At 40.0% G+C, this 27995-nt stretch overlaps 1 protein-coding gene across 2 annotated transcripts; it reads left to right on the top strand.

Moving 5' to 3' along the window:
- The first annotated feature begins 529 nt into the window (after positions 1–529).
- Positions 530–27995, top strand: rnf122 (ring finger protein 122). Of its 2 annotated transcripts, none has more exons than XM_050051955.1 (6): positions 530–913; positions 9869–10025; positions 21970–22015; positions 22102–22143; positions 22264–22343; positions 24884–27995. In XM_050051955.1, exons 1-6 carry the CDS (start codon positions 889–891, stop codon positions 24996–24998), a joined length of 465 nt encoding a protein of 154 aa, XP_049907912.1. In that variant the 5' UTR covers positions 530–888; the 3' UTR covers positions 24999–27995. The 2 variants fall into 2 exon arrangements, with proteins under 2 accessions (XP_049907912.1, XP_049907911.1); XM_050051954.1 differs by having other exon boundaries at positions 22261–22343; positions 24884–27994.

Here is a 27995-nt window from a genome sequence, read left to right as displayed (position 1 = left end):
ACTCAGGATTTCGGGTAAATGGGCTATGGTACGATGCTTGGTAAGGTTGCTTTGCAAACTCAGACACAAGCTGCTGCCACGCTCTTGAAAGCTGGCTGAAAAAAAGGGCACAAAAATAGCGCCCAGTGCCCAACCTCATGTTTTCCAGGTGGTTAAAGACAGGGCATGTGTGCGGCCCCTAAATGTTTCAGCTTTACATTGTCACCTACAGACTGCATAGAAAGCGGTGGGAGAAAAGGGGCCCACAAGTAAGTTTCACCCCAGGGCCCACCCAGAGGTGTATTCCGGCCCTGTAGGAGAGAGGACTCTCAGTGTTTTTTAAAGTCTTGGCCATTAATTAGCCTGTAAGACACATTATGCATAAGGAAATGGGAGATGATGGCAGAAAACACACGCAGTCCCCCCAGCCAGGCCGTCACAACACACACAGCCCCAGCCGGCCTCTCCATTGGTCTCCCCGCACGTCAGTCGCGTCTGCGGGGGGCGGGACTAGGCAAATGCAGCCAGTGCTCTAGTTTCTCACACAGATGCTGCTGCTGGGTCAGTGTTATGCCGTCTATTAATAATAACAGAGTCAGAACAGCCACAGCGAAGACAAGAAGAAGAAGGAAAATCTCTATCACCGTGTCTCCTTTTTTCCATCTGCAGGGATGAACCCAACAATGTGACACAACCCCGCGGCAACTTCCGACACAAACGCTTTTATCCACCTTTAAATCCGTGTTTTATTGCAGGTGCCATTGTCTGGTTCACCTCTCACACTGCTGGCAGACAGTCTCTGGCTCTGCTCGGGGCACTTTATTGCGGTCATCCATCTGCACGGGCGGCTGCGGCTTGTTGGTAAACACGAATCGGATCCCGCCGGCAAGGACTCCCTCTGGTGCATTGATGCACCCGTTTCAGTGGTGTAACGGTGAGCAGTCATTTTATTTTATTGTTAGGCCTCTGTGACATGATGTGCTGTATGCAGCCTGTTATTTCTGTGCAGTGAATCCCTCATGTCATTGAAATCATAGTGTCTGCAGTCTCTGTATCTCACCAGGGTTTTCTAAATTTAGACATTTCTATTGTGAGAAGAGACAATGTGTCGCACCTGGAAGACAAACAAAATCACCCCCTGTAAGACTTGTCTGTTGCTGAGCAGTGACTTTAAAGTGTCCTACACACCCCCTATTTAAAACCTATAAGCAGCACGTTAATATGTCATAAATGTTTCTATAGCATATTATAATATAGGCTAGTTATATAACGTCTTTTATAAATTGTATACAATTTATTAGTGTATTAGTGAGCCACTTAAACTTCTCCTGACACCTATAGGTTGAGGCCCACATGGAAATTGAAGGGCAATATAGTAAAAGCACAGTTGTACTCGTAAAATATATGTCTTCATATAAGAAGTTATGATTGCTGGCTAATACTGCAAAGTAATAAACAGCTTAAAATACATTTCTTACACTTGCTGACAACTAGAGCTGCAATGATTAGTTGATAAATTGATGGAGAGATTGAAAGAAAATTAATTGTCAGCTATTTTAATAGCTGATCCATAGTTTAAGTCGCTTCTCAAGCAAAAATACTTTACGTATATGAGGATTTGACTCGTTTGGTTGTCATATATATATAACAGTAAACTGAATAGATTTGGATTTTTGGACTGTAGGTCAAATAAAACAAGGTGTTTGAATACATCAGCTGTGGCTGTGGGGAATTATAACAGGCATTTTTCACTTTTTTTCACAGTTATAGACAAAATGATGAATAGAAAAGCTGTTGAGCAGATTAATTGATAATAGAAATAATAAATATAGTAATAAGCTTTATTTATATATCACCTTTCATACAGGAAATGCAGCACAAACTACTTTACAATAAGGGTATTACATGCACTGAGTGCTTTAATGGATATAGACATGGACATAAAACAGGTCAACAAGGCAGTTCAGTAAAAGAAAAAAAATCACATCTAAATACAATTAAAATACAAAAATATACTATGAAAATAAAGTATGTAGAATAGCTTAACATCAGCAAAACCTATATCATAAAATCGTGAAACCATAAATCATTTTTAAACCATTTATTACCTGTATTGTCTACTGGTTATAACTGCTAAAAAGGGGGATTTAAAGTACATTGTTACCCACTTTTTAATTGTATTTTAAGTTACCTACAGTTTTCCTGTATCATTCTAATAATATTCCTTATTCATCTGACTTTTTTTGAAGTGACGAACATGTTCAAACATCAATTACCTGAATGTTTAATCAATTTGTGTATTGACTGGTAGAATAAGAGACTGTTTAATCAACAGAATCCTTGATTTCCATCTAAATTACCTCCAATTCAAAGCCCCACAAAGCCAGTCTTTGTGCTCTCTGTGTGACATTTTGCCTCTCTGGGTAATCTTGTTTACACTGACTGACTCTATCTGCAGTCTCTCACTTACACTCTCCTCAGCCTCGACCAATTATCTCCAAAAAAAGTCTGAACAACTTTCTCTGTCTTGTTTGAAAGCTGCTGAGGCGCGTCGGTCGTGCTTTAAACAAAATGAATCCTTCACGGCAGTGAAATGGTGTGTCAGTGCTTCATTGTCACGGTGAGACCTGGTGAAGATGATGGATTAGTCGTCCTTTTTTTTTCCTCCTCTGGCTTCGCCTTTCTGAGTGCAGCAGCCACAGCAGTGGACTGTTGGTGGTGTTCAGACAAGAACAATTACTCCCTTTGTGCGCCTCAACTCCCCTGCTATTCATAGGGGAAATAGTACACACACACACGCAGTATCAAAGAGTGACATTCTGCTGAAAAATGAAGCAGTATCAGACAGCCACAGCTCAGCTCTGTGTGTCAGCGTATCTGTGATCATGTCTACAGTGTTTATGCGTGACACATGTAGCATTTTCATGCATGTGATGGGGATTTTTAGACCCAACCTACTTTCTTCTTCTTCTTCTTCTTATTCTTCTTCTTCTTCTCCTTCTCCAGCAGCAGTCATGCAGGCAAGCTTGAGTGTTCCCCCCCATGTGAACTGTTGAATATTTGATGGCGAGTTCTGTCTTTAATGCGAGCAGCAGCAGCGGCAGAGGCAGCTTTGTGTGAACACGGCGTATATAGGACAAAACCCCACCAGGCATCTCATAGGAGCTGTCAGGGAAGCTGCCATAGTCGAGGTATTTTACAGCTCTATCAAATCACAGAGGGACTTCCCTGCCTTTTTCAACAACAACCGGAGAATCTGTCTGACAGCTGAAACTCAACACGGCCGACTCAGATTCTCTCAAAATGAGAATTTTCGCCATAGCTAGCCTTCATCCTTTCTTTCCCGCATCTGGCTACTCTTGGCGCCATGGCAACGGGGCACCTCTTTAGTGTGCCAATATATAGGTCAGTGGTCATGCGGGGCTCCACCCATAGCAAAATATCACATATAACTGTCTGCTCGCCATGCATACAAAGGTTGGAGGAGGAAGATGTGAGCATCCATCCATACACGCAGACAGATGGGAAGTCGTGACATGACAAACACACACAAAGACTTGAATACAAATGACCCAGATTCGGTTTGTGAGTCTGCAGCAGCTTCACAGGTGATTTGTGCCATCAGCTGTGCAGTGACATGAATACAGGAACATATACTCCCCCTCCAAGCTGTGTGTTTGTGTGTCTCTTTGTCTGTGGACGATCTTTGTTTGACTCGATGTATAGATGATGGAGAAAATTGAGCCTGTTTGTTTGAATAGTCACATCCTCGTGTGTGCAGCTACCGCTCTCGACACTGGGCCCTCAGTGATACATGAATATGGAGCAGTTTTACATTATATGATGATGCACATGTCTTGTATGTTGTTTCTTTAGAAGCTGATTCAAATATCCAAACATTTGTTTTTAGGCGAGGACTTTCTGCCACAAATTCACCTACTTCCAAAGTATACGGAGAAGGAAAATCCCTCGTTCAAAATCCACCTTAAGTACAGTATTATTAGCAAGCTGTGGTTAAAGTATCAAAAGTAAAAGTACACATTATGGAGAAAAATACCCCCTTTGACTGATTTATTATTATATTACACTATTATATATTTATTCCTTCTGCATCAGTATGTAAGTAATACTGGTCGCTGGTGTTTTAACTACTTTATATACAGTCATTAAGTACACTGGTTTTCAGTAGAGCCAAGTTGATATATTGGATGATATTAGCTCATCGCAAATGTATTTGTATCGATGCATATGAAACTGAAGTACAGAAAGGCCTAAGATATGTTTTGGAAGTGTCTCTATTGTATTGTTTGTCCACCAGTGTGTAGTCAGAAGTTTATTTTTCAACTGTAATATGTCCTGCCCAGTACATCTCTTGGTTAAGTGTTGTAAGAATGTCAGTATTGGTCTGAAAATCCTCAGTATCAGTCAGGTTATGGTTTCCAGCTGAGGGATCTGGTCCTGTCTGAGGGGTTGCAAGATAAATTTGAGGTGTTATGAGATGATAAATGAGAGAAGAGAAAAAAATCTGTTCCACAAATTTGGTTTTCATTTTTTAACTTTTCCCAGACCTGTGCATTTTTGTGGTTGGCTCATTTTCCCTTTGTGGGCCTCAAACTTATTGAAATGAAACCATCTGAGACAAAGAGGAAAAATCTCTTTTGGTGGTACTGTTAACACCTCATAGGCATTTGAAATGTGACAAAATACCCGACTAGACACCGACTTATTGTAGGGGTGACAAGTCAAAAAGATTGGGAACCAGTAACCATGTATTATAGTTTTGAGCAGTGGTTCCCAACTGGTCCAGCCACAGGTCCAGAATTCTACTTAGTCATTAGTTCGAGGCCTTGCAGATTAATACATTCAGCATCATACTTGCGTTTGTCCGTGTTGTTGAGCTAGTTTGCTGACTTTAGTCACTCACTCCACAGCAGAAATGGCACATCAAAATAAAGGCTCTGTGCTGAAAAGTCACTGTACTCTAAAACAAAGTGTTGTTCTTTACAAACTTGGCACAGATTCATGAAAATGTCATGTTCCATGTTTCAAGTGATCATTTTAAACCTGACCATTATCTTATCCTCACTCTAACCAAGTGCTTTTTGTGTGTAAACCTAACCAGACTTCAACCACAGTGTTGTCACAACATAAAACAGTGATATAGGAGTATTTTCAAGTAGCTTGTGAGAAAGCTAGGGTTACCAACTAGCCATGACTGAATTACTGGAATTTATTTTGGCGACTGTCCCCAGATTTTTGTCCTCCACAGCAATGTGGTAGGAGTAGCACGGATTCTGCTCAGCACTTCTGTCATTCTGGATTGGACATTGTCCTAGTGTGAGTCGCGAGTAACACAGAAGACACTTTGAAATCCATATGTGGTTTGGTTTGCAAAAATTATGTTTCGTATGTTTTTTGCTGTCCAGACTTTCTAAAATCAGATACAATCTGGATGTACCAAAAAGCTTTTTAGGCTGGCAGTCTGAACAAGGCCTCAGTTACTTTCCACCACTGGTCTTTATACTACAAGTGTTGCTGGAGTTTTGACCTTTTCAGACTCTTTTTGGACAAAAAACTAAAGAAATCAAAAGGTATTTAGTAATCCCCACTACAATTATATACCTTGCAATGTAGAAAAGGCTTTGAAACATTTAGACTGTAATAAAGTGAGGTAAGATTTACAGAAAATATAATTGAACAGTGAATGAATAAATAAAATGGGAAACTAGGTAAAGTGTCTTGAGCAAAATAAGAGTTTTGACCCATGACCTCTTGATTTATAAGATCCAGAGTGTTCAGCACATGTCCTTCAGTTTGTGTTTAATTTAAAAACGTCCAGGTCTCTGTTAGTGATCGCCTCTCGCTGGGTGAAGTCGTTTGGCGGTGGAACTTGAATGTGTAGCCATTGACGAGCCTCAATAAATGAAGCATCACTGCTCATTCAGCGAGAGTGGAACTACAAGGCGGGTTGTATTGATCGTCTCATACTGCAATTTGCAGTGTGAGGCGGCAGAAATGTCAAATAGAAATGTCAACGTGTCACTTTGGCTGCAGGAGTGACTCGAAATATCAGGATCTATAAAAAAGAAAGCTGTGCCACGAGAAAACAATACTCATCACAGCGATATGAGGCTGGTAAAGGTCTCCATTCGTCCATCCATCTGTTCATTCAACTGTTCATTAATCCATACATCCATCTGTTTTTCCATCACCTCATCTGTCTGTCTGTCAGTCCATATATCATTTGTCCATCTACCTGTCCATCATCCATACATCCATTTTCTAAGATTTTTATCACCCGTTTAATTGCCTGTTTCTCCATCCACCTATTTGTCCATCCATCCATCCCTCCATATGTCCATGTATACTTTCATCTGTGCATCTAGCAGTCCATCTATTCATCATCCACATGTCTGCCAGTCCATCCACATTCATCCACCTATCCAACCGTCCATTATTACATCCATTCATCTACCAGTCCGTTTCTCTCCACAGACATGCATCCATCTCTCTGTCCATACATACATACATCCTTTCATGGGACTCCCTAAAAACTTAGTATTTCATATGGGAGCCTTAAATCCTACGTCACTGTTGTGGGTCTGATGCGCACTTGTGTTGGCTCACATTAGGTCACCTTGTCACTTTTTGGATAAGATAGCAAAACCATAACCTAAAATGATGTTTATTCACTTAATCTTTGCCTGCAGTTTTCTTTCATGCACTGGTCAATTTTGAGATTTTGGGCTATTTCGCTTTCAAGACATGTCTTCTTCCAGACTAGTGGAAAGTTTTTTTTGTTCAGATTTCTGTTTTCAAAATGCTCAATTTTGAGATGATATGTAAACTTGTAATACAAAAAAAAATGTCTAAATGTAAGTAATCAACTGGGGAAGTTTCATGGTGATATCTGTTACTTAAATTTTTTACCCTATTGTCTCTTACATATAATACATATCTTTAAAGGCCATTTCCTCAAAATAAGTTTTTTTTCTCATACTCTGAGTTTGAAGTCTCCATTTCAGTAGCACTTAGAAACTTTCCATTTTTTTTGTCCAAGTTCTTAAGTTTTTGCAGAGGGGTTTGTTCATATATTATTCAAAATCTGATTTAAAGAACATTTTATTCCTAAAAACATGGCAAAAAACACGAACATTTTTTCTGGATTTTGACAGTATTTTCTGAATCATGGAGTGATGAAAAGAGCTATCCAAAATTCTCTCTGTTAAATCCCTTAACTCTAATATTTCACACAAAATGAAGCAAGAATTTCAAACCTGGCTTAATCTAATGTTCAGATTTCTGTGCAGGAAAGGTATGCAAATCAGTGCATATTTAAGTAGATACTGCCTCATTTGCATATTTAAACATACAATTTTTAGAAAACCTATACAAAAACATTAATTGTCTTACTGTAAGTAATCAACTGGGGAAGTTTCATGGTGATATTTGTTACGAGTTTTATCCTGTTCACCTGTAGTGTCTCCCCATTACCTCAAGATTAAATCCACAGAATTGATTTTATTTGATTTTTATCTGGAACTTTAAAAGCACAACAACTCACAGGAGTATCATGACAGAAAAAAATCCCAGAAGATAGCACTTGAAAGCATTTCTAAAAACACGTTTTTCCAAAGCAGTCTTCAGTGGTGACAGCAAAACTATACAGTACATGAGAACATACACGTAATTGCAAACCAGTCAACGACATCATAAACCTACTCATCCTTCTTGCAACTCCACACCGATGTTTCATATTTCCTCCCTCGGATGTGAACCATCAACCCTCCCTACAGCTCATGACCTCATGACTAACTGTAACTCCAAACAGAGATGACTTTTTGTCATTTTTGTGATCATGAATTTACAAAAATACTTCTAGACTGTTGCTCCTTGTTCTGCTGGCAGCCATGACTAGACTTCCCTGCAGATTTTCAACTGACTTTAACCTGACTGCCAAAAAATTCTCAAATTGAGCATCATATCATCATACCAGAAATGTGTCCAACTAAATAGTGTTAAAATGCTTTGACATTTAGAGCAACTAAATTATGTCCAACAACAAAAATCTACTCGGATGAGGGAGTCTGTATTCTGATGTCGACGTAATATCTTCACCAATAGATGCCCAGCCCAAACAGGTTCACAAGCCATACCATCAATGTCCATGTTTATGGTGTGAGACCAAATATACAAGAATACTTGTAGAGTGTATTATTCAGTCTAGTTTGCCCAAATTTTCAAGCTTTAGAGATAAAACTAGCCCATACTTTGCCTCAAAGGTTATGATATAGGGTATGAACATGTACTCAGAGCTTGGGCTGTCGAGACGGTCACAGAGCTCGCTAAAGTGTGCACTGCTGCATCCTGCAAAACCTCACCCATCCAGGTGAAATACCAAGGCTTTAGGTAGTCCCATCCTTTCATCTTGTCCTTCCATTTATCTATTTGTCTCTCTCTATCTATTCACCCATCCATCCCAAAGTAGAGAGGTTGCCAGTTCGTCTCAGGACGAGTAAACATAGACAGACAAGCACACTCACACCTACTTTATTTAGATTTTCCACTCCAGCTGACCTGCATGTCTTTGGCCTGTGGGAGGAAACTGGTGCAGAGAAACAGGACACACAAACTTCACACAGAAAGGAATAAAGCTGGGGAATTTGTTTCTGGCAAAGCTCTTCACTGTGAAATCTCATACAGAACAGTTTGTTTCCACTATAACACAAGCAGCTGCCGCACGGCTTTCAAGAGCCTGGATCTCTCCATTAAACAATACGCAGGCTGATCTCACTCAATCAGCTGCTGTAGTGTTTGATCAAAATGAAAACTCGCAGACTCTCTCGGCCTCCTCTTCCTGTTATCATGCGGAGAGAGGTTCATATCAGCAGACTGCGATGAGTCCTGTGTTAGCGCCGACTCACTATCACTCCCCGGGTTAGTGTGACCCCGATCTCACAAAGCCCTCTCTCACATGCAGATACTGACTTCTCATTACTCATGCGGACACACAAAACACAAGTGTGCTCTGTGTATCTCTTTGTCCGTCTAATCTACAACCGTTTCTCTTGCGATCTGGGAATTCATGGTTCTTCTCACTCTATTTATACAAGATAAATAACCACACCCTGTCAAATATTGTAAACTGTACACACAGCGCAACAATCACGGCCACATTTGTTCTTCAGTCCTCCCCCTCCCCCATCTCCCTATCTCTGACCTTGACTGCAGTCAGCAGCGCTACAGTGATAATCTATTTTGTGGTAAAACAAACACACGCAGGAGTGTAGTGTTGAAGCAACTCGGATGAGACAAAAGGGGGGCACCTTTGATGGGAATACCATCTGTTTGGGTTGGAGTATGCAGCAAAGTTTTTCCTAGAAGCACTCAGTTTGAGACACGAGAACAGTCATTGTTAGTGTTTCTGAATGATTCACCTCCCTGTACAAGAGTACAGATATCTCAATCTTAAAAAAAGAGATTTTATGCTGCCATTTTAATCAAAATGCACTCACCGGTTCTCAGAGTGTGTGTGCTTTAAGTCTCAAGACTGGTGAACTAGATTTCATCCACAAAATATTTCATTTTAATTCCACAAAAGAGGGCTGAGCCAATATAATCATTTCGTCTATCTGTTCTTGTCTGTTAATGCCTTTAAACGACACTGACCTGTAATCAGACAAAGACGTGTGGATCCGCCATGTTATAGGAGACACATTCTGGTTGCCTGGATACTGCATTAAGAGTGTTTTACATGTTTAAGTACAACAATGACAAGGCCTCATTTGTCCTAATAGGCTTTTAGACATCAGGCTGTCATTTCTCTGCCTTCTCTGGCATCCATCTTCATGGAAATGTGTTTTCAAATCTCTCCTCTGTCTTTGTTTAGGGTGCTTCTGTGGTCTGGGACTGGTTTACTCCAACAAGTCGTGCACCATGCCGCCCATCACCTTCCAGGACCTGCCGCTCAACATCTACATGGTCATCTTCGGGACAGGCATCTTTGTCTTCATCCTGAGCCTCATCTTCTGCTGTTACTTCATCAGGTGAGGAGCGACATAGGCAGACATGTTTAAAAAAGGGTGTTTTCAAGCGTAGACTTGCTCTGCTCTCTTTCAGATCAGTGGATAAGTTGGTAAACGTGATGTGTTTTCTCCTTAGTTCGGTTTAATTTCACACACACATGGAAACAAAGCAAACCGATATGCATCACCTGGCTCAAACTTGTAGAGGACACCTTGTAGTTAGGTCAGATTGATGTTGGATTATATTACAACCACAGGCCCAGAATGTGACCAGAGTGAGACCACTTCCTCTAAAGGTGCATTTCATCTGCATGGTTTGGCTTGACTTGACTCGACTCAACTCTTTTTTGGTACCAGGTCCTTTCCTCTATTTCATTTTCCACTGCAGATAGTATCTTCTCAGTGTAAGCAGGATTCTCAGCTGATCGCCATAGTGGTGCTGTGTGCAGCGTCTGCAACATTATTTTCTGACCAATCAGTGGTCTGCAGTGTTTTAACTCCACCTTCTAGCAACAGCTCAGCTTACCTGGAATCTGTATCACTCAGGTGGTACCAAAATAAGTACCAGGTACTATCCGCAACCTTTACTAATGGAAAACCAAAAAAGAGTACAACTGCTGTGTTCAGATCTGCCCAAACAAAACCTACCGAGCGGGGAAAATGAACCAGTGTCTGATCAAACTAGACAATGCAGGTCTAGGCTTTGTGAGGCTGCACTTAGTCACAGCAGTGCTTTGAGATAAACGTCAGCATGCTAACATGCCGATTAAGGGGTGTGATTTTTATCCGTAGACTGTATAAAAATAGTGGATGAAACCACTCTGATGTCACCCTTTGGTTTGTGTACTCCTGTTTTGAATCATTGAGATTGGCGTTGTGGCTATCGTCATTTTGGATTTTTGGAGACAGAGGTTAAAATCTTGGGTGGAGCTGTGGAGGAGTGAGGGCTGGATCTGACTCACAGACTGGAGTGATGCCTTGCAGACAGCATGTCACTCAAAGCCGCTCTTAATCATGCATAACTTTAAGCCTTAATAAAATGTACACGGGTGAGTTACATAAAAATTCACCCCCCGTACAGTTGTCATGAATGTTGAAATTAGCCATAGAGACCAAAACCAGGGTGTAAACATGTTTATTTCTGCGGTAAAGTTTGGCCATTTTAACATGGGGAGAGATGGGGATTGACTCGCTTTTGGAGCCAGCCCCAAGTGGCCATTCGAGAAACTGCAGTTTTTTGCCCTTCAGTGTTGGCTTAATTTTTTAGCCTTGGAGGTTGCTGCTTGTGTTTACCAGGTTCACCATCCAATGTAGTGTGTCAGTGCGCTAACATTTGCTTATTAGCATGAAACACAAAGAACAGCTGATGGAAATGTGATTAGTTGTGCAGGAATTTGGTCATAAACCAAAGTGAATTTTTGACCTGATGATTGCACTACAGGAAATGTCAGGGAATCACCAAGTTGTTATAATTCATCCTTTGGGGGACATGAATGTGTGTATACCAAATTTAATGGCTATCCATCCTGTAGTTGTTGAAATATTTAAGTCCGGAACATAGTGACCGACATTGTCACCACAAAAGCCTCTACAGTAGGGAGTATTTGTGTGTGTGTGTGTGTGAGAGAGAGAGAGAGAGAGAGAAACACAGTGAGTGAGGGAAGGATGTTTAAAAAAAAAAAAAAAAAAAAGAGGAACAGACTGACCTCTCCTGCTGTTGACTGTGAACTCCCTGATGAGCCGAGGGGACGTTTGTGTCTGAAGGACAGGATATGAGGCAACAGGAAGCAGCCCGCCACAATGTGTGAGGACAGCAGCGAGGAAAACTGCAGAGAGTCTCAGAATAAACACGACCTGAATAGCACACAGTGGGAGTACACAACAACATCACACATGAACGTCTGCAGTGTGCAGAAACTCATAAGGAAATGCCAACACTTGCAGTAGGGTTTGTTTTTTTTATCCTGCGCCCTCTTTGGATGACTGAACATCTGTATTTAGAAAATTACCAAGGTGTCATAATTTTTTACTTTTGGTGCTGTATATGATTTTGAATTGCTGTCACAACAATTAAAAAAAAACTGGTCAGCTGGAGACATAAAGCTCAGTGAGAATACAAATGCATGTTAAAAACAGCCAGTAACTGGTATCCAGTAGGTTTGGGGCATTTTTTGCTTGATTGTGGGCATTTGCCTCCTGTGTAGCTTATTCTATTTCTATTACTATATTATAATTGAATTCCCACAGAAGCACCAAGCGAAATAAGTGACAATCTAATCAACTTCTAAATGATTTTAAGACCTTGTTTATCCTTGACCTCAAAACATTAGTTGACAAATGAATCTCAAAGTCCTTTTAGTTGCTAGAAGCTTTCAATCACATAATTCTAGAAACTGAAATTTGTTGGATATTTTATAGGAAAATTATGGTATTTTTACTATCAGTGTATTTAAAGCAGCTATAATCAATATTTTTATAATAGCAATGTCTGACATGTGACACCTACAGAGAATTTTCACCTGAATTTGCAGCTTCAAAGAGCTTTATAGTGAGTTTCAGCACGTTTTATGCCCACCCCCGCTTAACTTAACTGTTTTGGTTCAATCTCACCACCCTCAAAGCGTCTTTTTCGGGCCGCAGCAGGCAGCTTTGTTTAGTGGAAAAGCCCTAAAATCCTACTGTACACTACCTGCTCAGCACCAAACAGCAGACAGACACAGTTAAGGCCTTTACATACTCCGCAAGAACAGAGAAATTTGTGAAGATGCCGCATTCTTGAAAAGAATGATGTCATTCTCTTCTCGCAGCCCTGGTTTTGGAGTTCTTGCAGCCGACACATCATCTGGGCAGAACTTTTTTCTTGTGTGGTGTCCGAGAAATGTTGTGTGATTGGTCAATATTTGAAGTGGGCGTGGTTAATGCGGAAAAGCGTGTGTGACTTATGCGGCACTTGAGTTTCTCGTGAAGTATGAAATGTCCTGGCCAGAACCAACTTTGTTCTTGCCACCTCAAGGAAAAGAACAAATTTAGTACAGTATGTACAGGGCTTTAGACTAGCTGCTGAAGCATTTTGCAACTAAAAACCAAATACAGTGTATTCCTCAAGAGCTGGTAGTGACCAAAACAGAGCTACAAGAGATCAAGTGGGCAGAAAATCTTCCTGTGAAAGTTGCTCAGTGGTACATGAAGCCATAAAAGTTCAACTGCTGTGTATAAAATTATCAGAATGATCGGCACTGCTTCCACACTGTGTGGCCCATTAAGCAGGTGCACTAGAGACTTCTGCCAGCTGTGAAACTACTTCTTGTTTAATGCTCCGCTAACTTGAATAGTGATAAAATGATTTAATTGTGCGGCTTCTCTAGAATTTCCAAATCTTGTCAGACCAAATAGATCGAATCCAGAAAGTTGAAAGAGTTATATCACAGACGTTGTGATGCTTGGAAAAAAGTATCCACTGATTTACAGATGTCTCTTTCCCCATGTAAGTCAAAGGGAAAAGGTGTTTTTAGGCCACAGAGCATCATATGACGGTGTAATTCCACTGTCTGGTCACTACAAAAATTGACTTAACAGCCTGTGAACTTTCTCGGGGCCTGGAAGCAATACGCCACACGTAGCTCTGCAGTGAGATAAGATTTTACCTACTTTAAATTATGAAAAAAGGAAAGGAAAGAAAAGAAAAGTCATGTTCAGCTCCAGCTCCGTTCATTTAGTGGCTGATTTGGAGCTGTTGATAGTATTACACAGTCTTCATCAGCAGACTGTGTTTCCATGATGTCCCATGATGTGTTGACTTATAAAACAACAAACTTTTATCTGGTGATAAGTATCTTCTCTCTGAATGAACTTTGTGGTGAGATTAATTTGTCAACTCGTGTGCATTTGAACCTCATCTTTTAATCCAGCATGACTGATAAATCCTTCCAAGTGCTCAAAAAAAAGAAAAAAAACCAGATCAACAATTACAACAATGAAAACAGAGCTAACCTCATGTGATGACGAAGATCAAGAGCTACTTAACAGCTACTAAATGGACCTGTTTCTTAAATTAAAAAGACACTTTGAGAAAGTGACAGGATGATTTTTTTCCCAGTGAAGCGGTAAATGTCTGTATCTTCATTTGGAGATGTCTGTTTTTGAGAAACACTGAATTCCCATGTTTCAGCTCTCAGGCAGACCTAAAGGGAACACAGACAGAGCAGGCATCAGTTTATTTTTAATTCTGGGATAATTTTACACCGCAGTTATCAACTAGAGAAACGTAAACCTTGCGGGCACATTTCTGTAATCATGAATGTTTTGTTTGGCCTGAACCTGGCACTAAATTAACCATCAGAAAAGCTTGGATCCTTCCTGTTCCTCTTAAAGCACTTGCCTGTGAATCATAACCAGTGAGTCACTTCCTTTCGGCCCCATTGACATGCTGAAGGTAGTCTCGGGTAGGAGTGTGATTGTGAATTAATTTATAGACTGGGTGATTCATCAGATGAATGCTGAGTGATAAATGCCACTCTCTGTTGGGGGCAGGCTTGGTATTATCCACTCAGACCGGCTCTCTCTAAATCCTGCGTGTCGGGGAGTTTGTGACGATCGATTTTAACATTGCAGAGAGTTAAAAATCTCATTTTGTCTCTATTCGTTTATTTGAGACTCTCCTTCTTTAATCACACAAAGCAATTATATTGAGTTTTCTAAAAAGCCTTGAGATCTGGGCAAGATTTGCAGAACACACACACACACACACACACACACATGAACACACTCTTTTCAGCCTTCATATCCAAACTGCTCTAATAGTGTCACAAACCGGGGGTGTACACAGCAGTACCTGCTATGTATGACTGCAAAACCACGAGGGTGCCAAAAAGCACACACCAAAAATATCCCATCTTTAATTATACCCCAATGTGCGCCAACAGCAGCAGGTCTGTTTTCAGTTTAAGGAGGTGCACAGCAGCTACAGATAGATGCTATGAGAACCACAAGGAGCTGAAGGTGTTTTAGTCAGACAGTTCAGCAGTGATGGAAAGTAACATTTACAAAGTGCAGGTAACTGGTATTTCCAAGCTAATTTCACATGTTTTTTGTGTCTGTGACTAATGAGAACAACAATTTTTGAAAGTGGTCCAATACTTAGTGAGAGTGCTGCAGCCAGCAGCGGTGAAACATATTGGCATCATCAGTTTACGTCCACTAAAAAAGCTTCTTTTCCCACTGAAAGATTTATTAATATTATTTATTTAGAAAGAATCCCTATAGAGACAGACCTTGAGATCATTTTTGTTTAACCAGAAACAGCTCTTAAATCGCTATCAGCAAAGACACCAGACACTATTTAAACAAACAGTCGACTGACACAAAATAAAACTCAAACAAAAACCACCTTAGTTTTTCTTTCCACTGTTCCAACAATCACCAACTCTGGTTTGTTTGAAATAAATGCTTAATTTACCCAGTTTGATGTGAAAATAATGCTGGCTGTACACAGTTTCCCCTGCTGCTTCTCTGATGACCGACCTCCCTTTTGCTCCTTTCCCAATATTTTCACTGGAACACAGGGTTCAGGCTGAAAAAAATAGAAGTTACACTTTAAGTTCACTTTATAGGGTGCTTGAGTATTTACTTTATGCTTTTACCCCACTACAATTCAGAGGTAAATATTGTACACCTTTAGTTACTTTAAACTTAAAGATATTCTCAACAAAGCAGCCCTTTTTAATATAAAATATAATATTGTGCTTTAGATTGAACTATCTAACAGTATCTAAGTAGTTAAAATGTGCTCCACCTTCACCAGCTGTAACTTTGAAATGCTGCTTATCGAGGATTTATTAAGATGTAGTAAAAGTCTTCGACGGGGTGGATCCCTCTGGACTGGACTGAATTCTAGCTAATTAATAACATTAGAACGGACTACAGCTTATCCTAGTACGGTGGTTCCCGGCTGGTGGGTCGAGGTCCAAAAATGGAGCACGAGTCCATTCTGAATAGACCACAAGTGACTTACAAACATGTCAAAATTGTAAAACACACTTTATCTTTAAGTAGGCTACAGTGAATTACCAGCACAGAGCTTTTATTTTGAAGTGCTGTTTCCTGCTGTAGAGTGAGTGAATAACAGACAGCTACTTGACAGAGACAGCAAACTAGCTCGATGACATGGCCAAACGCAAGTATGACGCTGAATGCATTAAGTTGTGTGGACCTTGAACTAATGACTAAGGAGAAATCTGGACCTCGTGGCTGGACCAGTTGGGAACAACTGTCCTTTTCCCCGGTGGTGTGTGTGTATTTCGATTTGTTTTGTACCATGTTTGTAAGGTCGTGACTCCTGCTGTTTTTGTGTTTTGGTAAGGTTGTTCAAAAACTGTGACAAAGTGGTTCTGCACATATTCAGAACTGGAAATATGTGTAATTGTTACTAGAACCTCAACCAAAAAAAAAAAAAAAAATCAATTAATATGATGTATATAATCATATAACTCTTTAAAAGGGATCCTTTTGCATTTACTTTAATACTAAAGTACATTTTTCCAATACTTTTACTTGTAGGTCTTTAATGTAGGCTATCGACCAAAATAAACCAGTACAAAGTAGTGTTGAAACCTCTCCGGTCAAACAATACCTTCATTTGTTCATTTTTTGTGCCCAGATTTAGAAAAAAAGGATGATTTGTGGGCTTTTGCTTGCAGACAATCACTGCAAGAGTTCTTGGATTTAATGTGACCACAACTTCAACAGTCTGCAGTGCGGTCAAATCAAGTGCGGTGCATTTGATGCAGTTGGCAGGTCAGTGTGCCAAGATGCCACCAAAACACTCAGGAGTATGGCATCTGGTGGCATTTTACACAACTGAATGTTTCCATTCACATGATGGGTGTCGAATGACATAGAAGGAAAGGGTATCAAATGAAGCACTAAGGAGTAGTCTTGACATTGGTTGGTATCACTTTAAGGGTAATGGTATTGGTACTGCTCAGCCCTGCTTAAGTGAAATCTTGAATGTAGGACTTTTAATTGTACCTTTATTTTATGTTCTTCCCCCTCTGCAATACAGTCACTGAGTGAAGACATATTAAGCCACCAGATCCCTAAATAAATTCACTGACTCATTTAATTTACCATCAGAGATCCTTGAGACTGAAACCTGTGGAATCCCCTGAAGGTCCAAGTCTCAGAGGAAAGTCTCTAAAGCTTGACACAGTTGTTCATTAGCCAACAACAGGAAACATGACTGCTTACTGTGCTTAAACTTCTGATAATAAGAAATGCTTAAAAATCCCCCTGCATGTCACATTGCAGCTGTAAAGGGTCATACAGATACTATCATACCTGCAGAGAAACGAAGGGCAGAGAGAGATTTGGGAAAATAAAGTGACAGTTAATTCCAAAGTGCTTCAGCAGCAGAAAGGGCGGACTGGAGGTCGTCTTCTGTCGCATGTGAACACAGCGAGAGTCAGCAGCTTGTCAGGAGACAGAGACAGACAGAGAGAGGTGAGAGAGAAAGAGAGTGATGTCTATTAAGGTGGTAAAATCTGACTAGATTTTGGGTTTAGTTGTCTCTGTGATGCTGAATGAGTTTATCTGGAAACACAGTTTATCCACAAACAATAAATGTGACTGCAGAGATGATTGTTATGTCATGATCGGAATTAATTTCATTTTAAGGTGGCACACTGCCTATACATTTTTAAATTGAAGAGATCATGATGATGTATGATTGGCCGTTAAGTATACTATGTAACAAAAGTTTAACTTTTTAAACCCTTTTTTAAAATAAATGTGGCTGTTTCATTATGAAATTAAATTCTTATTCATTATCTGAAGGTAGATTAAGGGCGTAGATTTATTAATTGGCAATTTTAATGACCTTTTCTATTGGTTTTTTTTTTCTTGCCAATCAATGAATTGACTAAATGTTAGTGCTCTGATATTTAGAATGGTCTTTACTGTACCAGACACAAACAGGCTTTTTTTAGTGCCAGATGTGTGCAGTATAATTCAAGTGTCATTTATCTAGTTGTATGCACAGTACTTCCCAAACACATGCATTTTTGCTAAAACCATATTGTTTATAACTGGACTGAAAGTAAAATTAATCAATGCCCTCTTCAAGCCACTCCACTGAAAAAAAAAACCCCCAGTAATTTTATGTCACAAGAGCTGCTGGTCTATCACTGCTTAAATCAGTTAGTTTAGTTTATGTTATTGTAAGACTTTGGTGTAACTTTTGGTTTGTTCAGATCTACCAGAGTTACACATTAAAGGCCTTTGCACACTGTCTCGACATCCTCGTCGTTGTCATCATCATCCACCTGAATATTATTATCTGACCTGTTGAAAGTGAGCTGTCAGAGTCATTAAATGATTCTGTGCCCCCTGTTACTCTTGACACGGCTGTGTCCCTTCACCGCATTTTCTTCACTGATTCTTGGTCAAACAGCTTCTGATTGATCCGGAACGTGATTGACACAACGTGAAGTAGTATTCATTTTTAGATGTGCGACAATTTTGGATGAGAAAAACAGACTCAGTGTGCAAGTTCTTAACACATAGAAACTACAGATTAAGGCAGCATTAGACCAGCAGCTTCCTTGTTCAGCTAAGTAAAATTACTGCTTTTGTCAGTGGAGGTTGGCTTTGAAGAGAGCAATGAAAGTTTCACCTTTAGTTCAGTTCCTTGTCAGAGAGGGACGTCTGTTTGGGAAGTACCGAACATACGACTGAATAAATGACGGATGGATTACACTGCACAAGTTGTGTGACAGTTTGTAAATTGATAATTTGGTATAGTTTTGCTCTTGTTAGATGCAGACCCCTTTACTTTAATTCATCAAGAATTTCCTCTGTTTTTGGATTCTTCGTTCACTGTAGGGGCATGTGAGAAAAACAAAAATTGTATTCACAAATTCAGCGTAACACAGGAGAAATTAATATACAAATTGTCATTTCTTTGTGTGAAGTATTCCTTTAATAATGGAGTATTTAATGTACTTAAATGTAGAATGAAGTCTTTTAGTATTTATGAAAAAAGCCTGGTCATTGCATCATTCACACCTGTTGAAGTCATTGTAACTTCATACAATAAGAGCTGGTCAGTAGTTGCTATATGAGGATTTTCTATTCTTGCAGAACGGGCACAATAGCTGAGCTGAAACACTGAAATCTCTGTCCCTTTCACCCACTTCACATCACTCGCCAGGCATGGGAAACCTCAGCACATGTAAAACGTGTATCCTCACATTGTTCTGCACCGAAGATTGTTAGCAGCAATCAGCGTAAACAATAAACCAAATGACAAACACAGTGAAAAACTGTCATTTCCTTACTCCAAGCAGCAAGATTCACTTTTTTTTGTTGGGTTTTTTTTTGTTGGTGGAGTGATCAGATCATAAATAAACAATCGTCTTTCATCTCAGATGCTTTCACTGCATTTAGTTTCAGGCTCAAATCACAGACAGTGACAGACATTTGTGTCTATGTTTAGTCGTGTAAAAACAGGAGGCCAAAAATAACCGCCTGAACAGACGCAGCTCGCCAAGTGATAAAGATCTCCTCTCTATTGTTGGCTACGAGGGTGGTGCAGGGATTCAAAGACGCAACGTACTCATTAGCCGTGTTTGTGTATATATACGTGGAAGTGTGTGCGCGTGTGTGATAGCATTTTCAGTGTGTGAACAATATGTGTGTGTGTGTGTGTGTGTGTGTGTGTGCTTGCAGGGGGAGCATGTATTTGTCTGTTGATGTGTAGCTGCTTGAAAAGACAGTTAATTATCAGAGCTTACCCTGCAATTACACAGCTTCTGTTGCACACAGTCCCATAATTTAACCACATAGACTTAAAATCTCAGCTAGAATCCAATAACCTGCTGTTTAACTCAGCTCAGAATAAATACAGACGTCTTCATCTCCTAATAAACAAGTGGAAAGTGGTGGAACTAACTGCATTTACACATGTACTACACTTAAGTACAATTTACTTTAGTATTTCCATCTAATGCCACAGTATTTTAGAGGCAAATATCGCAGCTTTCAGTCCTCTAAATGTGTCTGTCAGCTATAGTTATGAGTTGCTTTGCAGATTAAGATTTAGCATACATAACCAATGATCAGTGTAACCAAATATGATGCATAATAATGTATAGCATAAACCAATTAACTCCACTGCAGACAGCAGCAGCAGCAAAATGCAGTTTACACTTTTGATGAGTGGTTTTGCTATTTTTGCCAATAATACTTTATTTACTTAAAGCTGCATTACTCAGTATTTTCATATGAACAATAGATTAATTGACTATGTATAATGTTAAAGGTATTCCTCACAGTTAAAGGACAACTTCAGTATTTTTAAACCTGGACCCTATTTCCCTGTGTAAATTGATCAAAGAGGCTGAACAATTTTTGAAATTGTCCCAGTATTGAGGTAGCCAGCAGCCATGAGACGAGCTGCAATGGAAGCACATGGGGGCAACTAAACATCATCACTGTATGTCCATTAAAATTGGTTATTTTTGACACAGAGCGGCTCAGATTGTTATTATAAGTGTCTCTTCACCTTTCACTTGATCCTGTCTGTTTGTCACTGCCTCCTTAAGCAGAAGTCTCTTTCTGAAATATCATGAGATATCACTTGTTACAGGAAAACAACGGTGGAAAATATATGAGATCTGGAGAGAATATAGTAATCATAGTAGTTTACAGTACAAATAGTTGAGAGTTATCAGAAAGGATATTCAGTGTCACTGATGATTATTTACCTGATTTCAATGATGTGGATGAAGCTTTTGAATTTGACCGCTGCCAGTTATACGCATTGAAGAGGAGAGAAAGAGGAAAAAAAGGCAGTGGAGGCGCTGCAGGACGTGAAACAGGGAGACCGTGAAGTTCCTCAAGTTGCTGTGACCCCATGGCCACAGAGGAAAAATGCCTATGTTGTTAAGAGTGGTTCATAATTTGTTATATCTTACAACGGGGAGATGTGTGGTGATACAGCAGGGAAGGGGATAGTTTAATAACAAAAAGCATCAGCAAGACGTAATGAATATGTAAACAGTAACATAAAAACCTCCGCTGCCTTTTTTCTCTCTCTCTCCTCGTCCACTTGTCATGCTTATACTCAATCACAAATAACGGTGGCGATAGAATTCAAAGGCCTGAGACACATTTGAAATCAGGTAAATAATCATCCATGATATTGAAAATCTTTAAGACAACACTTAAATACCTTTTCTATAAACTGCTCTGGTTATTAATCTTTCTCCAAATCTCACACACACATCTCGTGATATCTGGTGATATTTCAGAAGGAGACTTCTGCTAAACGAGGCAGTAACAATCAGACAGGATCAAGTGAACGGTAAAGAGGCACTTCAGACACTTATGATATGAATCTGAGCTGCTCTGTGTCAAAAACAATCGCTTTTAATGGTCATACAGTGACAATGTTTAGTTGCCCTTCGTGCTTCCATTACAGCTTGTTTCGTTGCTGCTGGCTGCTTTTACATGGGGAGATTTACATGGGGAGATTTACACGGGGAGATAGGGTCCAGGTTGAAAAATGCCAAAGTTACCCTTGAAAATAGGTTGAAGTACAGTTTTGTGATAAGTCCTCTGTACTTTTCCCACTGGGGGAAGGAAGTATTTAGATCCTTTACTTAGGTATGTAAGCGATACCAAAATGTAGAAATACTCTGTTACAAGCAGCCCTGCATTTATAATTTTAGTCCAGAGGTATGAGTAGGAACAGGAGGAGAACATGGGAAAATAAGGTCCATTTTAAGGATACTTTACTTGAGTATTTCAATTTACACGACCTCTCTGATTCAGTGGCTATATGTTATTTTTGTTGGGTGGATAGGATCTTTCCATTTAAACAATATCTCCTGGTCAGATACATTAAATGCAGGACTTAAACAAATTGTAGACAAAGTTATTTATCATGTGTTTCTCTGTTAATCCACAGCAAACTACGACACCAAGCCCAGAGTGAGCGGTTTGGATACAGAGAGGTAAAACCTGATGTTGATATTTAAGCACACTTTAATATCTTAATTAAGAAAACTCTCTTTAACATTCTGTTTTTCTTACCCCGCAGGTGGTGTTAAAAGGAGATCCAAAAAAGTTGAATCTTCATGGGGTAAGGATGTAATTTACATACACACACTTAAGACTTTTATGATGGGAAAAAAAAAAAGATGCATGATAATTTCACCAAATGACCGTCTCAATCCCGTCTTGTCTGTCGCTCACACAGCAGACGTGCGCCGTGTGTCTCGAGGACTTCAAAGTGAAAGACGAGCTGGGAGTGTTGCCATGCCAACATGCTTTCCACAGGAAGTGAGTACAGGAGAGCACAGTGGAGTCTTTTCTGTTTCTCTTGTTAACCGCTTTGCAGCCGCACGGGCTCGTTAAAATGAAGGTGGTCATGTTTGATCTGAAGCTCGATGATGACAGGAATTACACAGGTAGTTTCTGTTTGATTTGTAGTGCAGCACTATAAGAGCTCTTGTTCAATAGTGCTGACGTTCATTCACTGTGCCTGCTTCCTTCTGTCTAGAATAAGGGAGCAGTGAGGGCAACAGCGCAGCAAATAGAATTAGTGCTGAAGCATTCCTGATGTTTGTTACGTGTCTAAAACTGTGATTTCTCTGCAGTCATCTTGAATGTGAGGAGCAATTTTATAACAATCAGAAGACGTTAAATGAAAGAGAGGCATAAAGAATAATGAACGTTTAGAAATATATGCAGCTCTTAGAGATCGTCGCAAACTCAGATTGATTAAACTAAAAAAATTGTTACATCAGCTGATTTAAGTTGGCAGTAGGGTAAAGAACCCGGAGGTCAGTTTAAACCGTCACTCTCAAACTGCATTATTAAGAGGAAATCAATAGGAGGTGTATAAAGAAAGACTTTGTGGTGTGAAGCGTCCTCACAGAGTGTTGGTCTGTATGAGGAAAGGAGACAGGACAAGTTCCCCCCGGAGTCTAGACACTGTTGGTGGTGGTGGTGGATTAAAGACGGCAGGCGATTGATTGAAACGCTCAGCTGAATCTCCCTGAACATCCTGGAGGTGGTATATTGTGCCGTAGAAGGTCTGAAAAACATTATTGTTATATTTAAAGATTTGCTGGAAGAACATGAGCAGAAAAATCATTGGTTGGACTTTGACACCGTGGGGAAGCAAAAGTAGAAGCAGGAAGAAAGAAGAAATTAAATCATAGAGCAATAAAGAAAAAGCATGAGGGAGAAGCCCACTGTATGAATTTAATATATATACAGGGCTCTCACATGCTCCACAGTTTTTAAGTCTTTTACTTCAATTTTCTGCTACTTCATCCTTCAATGTCACTACATTTCACTTACACTTACTTAACTTTTAGCCACTTTAAACAGACATTTTACATACAAAACATATGATCAGCTTATGAAATGCATTGTCATAGATTAAACTACACAACAGCATACTATGAATATAAATGTATGAAGTAAATTGGCTATAAGACAACCAGGTAAAATTTAAGTACATTCAGCTGCTTATACATCTTGCACCTAACATGAGCTGCTCTCTCAAAGCCAGAAACCAGATAGGTGAGGGTATAAAGTCTGGAGCTGCTCTGTGGACATGAATAGGAGCCTGATTTTGTGGACCCACACATTGTTTTCTTTTTGTCATGCCCAAACGAGCTTTATTCTGTTGGGGCGTCTGTGGCTCAGAAGGTAGAGTAGGTCGTCAACTAATCAGAAGATCAGCAGCTCAATCCCCAGCTCCTCCAGTCTGCATGTCGAAGTATCCTTGAGCAAGATACTAAACTCCAAATTGCTCCTGATGGCTGTGAGTTTGGTAAAAACTGAGTAGCAGGTGGGACCTTGAAGTGTAGCCTTGGCCGCAAGTGTGTGAATGTGTGTGTGAATGGGTGAATGTGACCTGTAAAAAAAGCGCTAGAAAGGTGCAATACAAGCACAGGTCCATTTCATGTTCTCTGTAATGACACAGGAAATGTTCCCATATACTCAGAACATTTCCCTGGGCGCTCTCGGTGTCATCTAGAACATCTTTCCCAGTTGTTGTCCATGGAGCAGCTCCAGACTTTATACCCTATGACATCACAAATCTGAGATTTAGCGCTTGTTGTCAGATTTGGGAGACAGTTGTACATGTTCGCTAATATGTTTGCACTGTCTTAGGCCAGGAATAGCGTTTATGAATCATGACTATGGGTGTAGTTCCCCTTTAAAGTGAAAATCTCAAAGATCTCTGTTTGTCTCTGGCGACACATTGCAATAAGCAGTAGTTGCAGGTGTGTCTTTGGATCTCGCTGCTCTTCACACATCACTCTTTCCTTTGTTTGTTTGGCCATTGTAAGTGTTTACCCGCAAAGCTAGCAGACACCGGATAAAAAACAATACGCCCCTTCTCACACAAGTGCTTTGAAGAGAAATCTGTTGCATTATCATCTCTGGTAAATCAGCTACTGCTGGATGAAGGAAAATACGTCACCAGCTGTGCGCCACTTGTGATTTTTCTCGGAAATGTGGCCACAGACCAGAACACCCAGTTAGTAATACTGCAAATGCAAGGGCTTTCATCAGTGGTCCAGAGGCTTAATCACATTTGTGTTACCTCATTCAAGGACAGATAGATAGATAATGACTTAACAGACATTTATTTAAACGAAAATCTTGAAGGCAGGACACTTACTTGTAATGATGTATATTATAGTTATATTTCTAATTTTAAGATCTCAATACTTCTTCCACCACCGCACATGGCTCTCTCAAGTTAAGCTTTTGTTTTGATTAGTGAAACATGTCAAAATGAGTGAGAGGAAACAAACAGTAACTTTTTATCTCTCTCCTATCTGTGATCTCCAACACAGGTGTCTTGTAAAGTGGCTGGAGGTGCGCTGCGTCTGCCCCATGTGCAACAAACCCATAGCCGGCCCCCCTGAGCAGCACCACAGCATAGGGACTCTTCTGGATGAACTGGTGTAACCTCCTGTCTCCTTCAAGTCTGGACGGGACGCAGGCGCCCACGCCAAACCAGCTGATATAAAGTTAGCGACCGACAGGAGGAGGGACACTGTTGTTGCTGTTAAAATCACAGCAAAGACATCAACATGAGGATAGTAAGTTGGGGTAACCTAGTTACCACCCGGAGAAAGACTCTGAAGGATGCTGTTGCCTAGCAACCATCTCCGAGATGGCAACACGACACCTTGTGGTGTCTGAGAGATTATCTCCAGCCACCCACACATCACTCCACCACTCTTCTTTCAACATACCCCCCTCTCCACCCGCTCCGTCACATCACATCTTCTCTTGTTGCCTCGAGTCAGGTTAATGGCACCACCGAAGAAGAGTTTCATTTGTCACAGTGATGTGGACAAGTGAGTGCTTGAGGATGACAGCACTGGGTAGGAGGCACTGATCCCCTCCAAGCATGTTTGAGTGTCGTATGTCATGGTGGTCACTGATATGAAATAATATCAATACTGTCTGAGGTTTTAAAAACTCTTTCAGACGAGAAGTTTTGACACAAAGCCACAGAGGAAATTTTCTGCTCAACATCCCTGCCAGTAGCACAGAACATGATGACAGGAGTTACACTGCTAACAATACAGTAAGGTCTTTATAAAAACAACAGCTAGAACGAGGGTGTGAAGGTCCAGTGTGCAGGATTTAGGCGGATATACTGGCAGAATTGAGATATATACTGAACACTTTAAAATCAGTATTAGTGAGCACTTCTCCATGAAAATACATCCTCTTGACAGGTGTGGCATATCAAGATGCTGATTAAACGCCATCTTTACTTCACAGGTGTGCCTTGGGATGGTCACAATAAAAGGCCATGTGATATAATATAAAAGTATGTTTTCTTTAGTGTATAATCACCTGGAAATAAGTGGCTTCATTAACTTAAAATTAGCCTTTTATATCTACATAGGGAGCGGGTTCTCGTCTACGGAAATGGCCATGTTGCACCACCATGTTTCGACAGTAGCCCAGAAAAGACAAACCAAGCACTGGCTCTAGATGAGGCCATTTGCATTTTTGTGTTTTCATGTCAGCTACCATCATCAGCAGCCCCTCCTAGACGAGAGCATCGGAAAACTGCAGATTTTTTAACCTAAAACTGCTTTTTTCAGTGTTTTTACCAGTTTAAATCACTGGATCTGTTGGTTTTAGAGGGGAGGAGACCTCTGTGGATAATTCAGCTCTCGGTAAAAACCTCCTGAATGTCTGGATCTTAAGTTATGAGAGAAAAACAGAGCAAACATTAGCAAACGCTGAGCCAGCGGCTTGTTTCCGACACCCCAAACAGCATCAGAGAAGTTTCAGCTAGTTACTGTCGTCCTCACTGCTAGATTCCACTGTATCACCCTAAATCTCACACACTGGACCTTTAATAAAATTGTCTGTAGCCAGACGAGAATAAATAATACTGTAACACAAACATAGATAGGATTTATTAAAATGTCTCTAAAGGAAATTAAAAACTTGTTTAAGAAGATTTGTACCTAAGATTATAAATTCAAGTCACTCTGGTTAAAGAAATGATGTGAAAGGTGGATTCAGGCGTCATCAGGACCTTAATTATTCATATATACTTAGAAGAAGCAGCTGGAGCTGTCGTCCACATGTAGCAAATTAATCAGTATTTCCATCAAGTCAAAGTGATTGATTTTCTTGCTGATACGTGCAACTGAACCTGATGTGTCAAATCCATATTGGTGCCCGCCTCTCCCGTGATACCATGTATGTTCTGCGTGTTGTTTTATTGTTGAGACATGTTCTTATTGTGTTAATATAGATGGAAGGAACTGACACCTCCTGCCTTTCACTGTTGGTTCTTTGTTGAAATATGTTTTTTTTTTTAGATATTGCACTTTAAATTCACAAAAAACATGCCTTTGTTCTTCTAAAGCGTTAGACTAAGGTTTGGATGCAGCACAGCAGGTCCCTTCGTTTTCAGGTGTGGTGAATCGTTTATAAAAGTCTGTGAAGTATTCGAGATGCTGCTTCATCTGAAGAGAAGAGAGGCAGCAGTACAGACGCTCGGTGTTGTTCTGTGAATTCATCTGGGAAGCAACTAAATCTCACTTTCATACATTTCTGTGGCATTATTGCTGGTGGTTCTATTTTTACATTCCTCAAGTGTAGGTTTTTGTGTGTGTGTGTTATTTACAACAATTCAGAAAGCGAAACACTGCCTAAAATTGAGCACAAAACTCACAAAGCACATTGTCCCGATACAGAAGGCACCTGCACTGTAATTAAAAGGCCAAACACACACATGTGAGGCTGTCGAATTCACGAGTCTGCGTGCCAAGAAAAGAAAAGAAAAGAAAATGTCAAAGAGATCTGTTCACTCTGATTCTGGCCACATTCCACATTTTGTTATCCAAACAGATGTAAATAACTTGAAACAATAATAAATACAGTTGTCTGTTTTGTTCAGCTTCTCTCATTTCTTGGTCCTCATACAGTGTATCTGGCGCCATCTTCAGGTGAAATAATGTATTATTCTATTACTGATCCTCAATCTTCTTGGGACCCTTTAAAGCAAGCAAAACTTTATTTATACAGCACATTTCATTCCAGATGGAAGCCATTGTTGTAGATGTTGGAGGGTAATGACATTTCCACCATAAACTGATGCAGAAATGACAAAATTTGATGTGTAAAAATTCACCAGAATGCAGGAAATTAAGTGTTTGGCACTTAATTTACACAATTTCCTGGGGAAGGGTGTCAAACCTCAAAGTTTCATATGGGTCCCACCCAATGTTGAAACAAAACCTATGCACTTGATGTAAGCACAATGTGCTGCACAATATGTGAGCTACCATGGAAATTGCAGCCACGAACACTATGAATAGTGTAAACATTAGACATAAGTAAACACAGGTAAAATTCAAAAATTAGAATTAAGAATTAAGATCAACAGCTGGCCAGAGAGAATTATAAAAAAGCACAATAAAATAC

The sequence above is a fragment of the Epinephelus moara genome, chromosome 8 (genome assembly GCF_006386435.1).
Source record: "Epinephelus moara isolate mb chromosome 8, YSFRI_EMoa_1.0, whole genome shotgun sequence".
Taxonomy (NCBI): domain Eukaryota; kingdom Metazoa; phylum Chordata; class Actinopteri; order Perciformes; family Serranidae; genus Epinephelus; species Epinephelus moara.
This window is presented reverse-complemented; position numbering and strand designations above follow the sequence as displayed.

Excerpts from the sequence above, each read along its gene's own strand:
- rnf122 (XM_050051954.1), top strand. The coding sequence starts at position 889 with ATGCACCCGTTTCAGTGGTGTAACG. Across the intron at positions 22,016-22,101 it reads AGCGGTTTGGATACAGAGAG|GTGGTGTTAAAAGGAGATCC; the intron begins GTAAAACCTGAT and ends CTTACCCCGCAG. Across the intron at positions 22,344-24,883 it reads CAACATGCTTTCCACAGGAA|GTGTCTTGTAAAGTGGCTGG; the intron begins GTGAGTACAGGA and ends TCTCCAACACAG.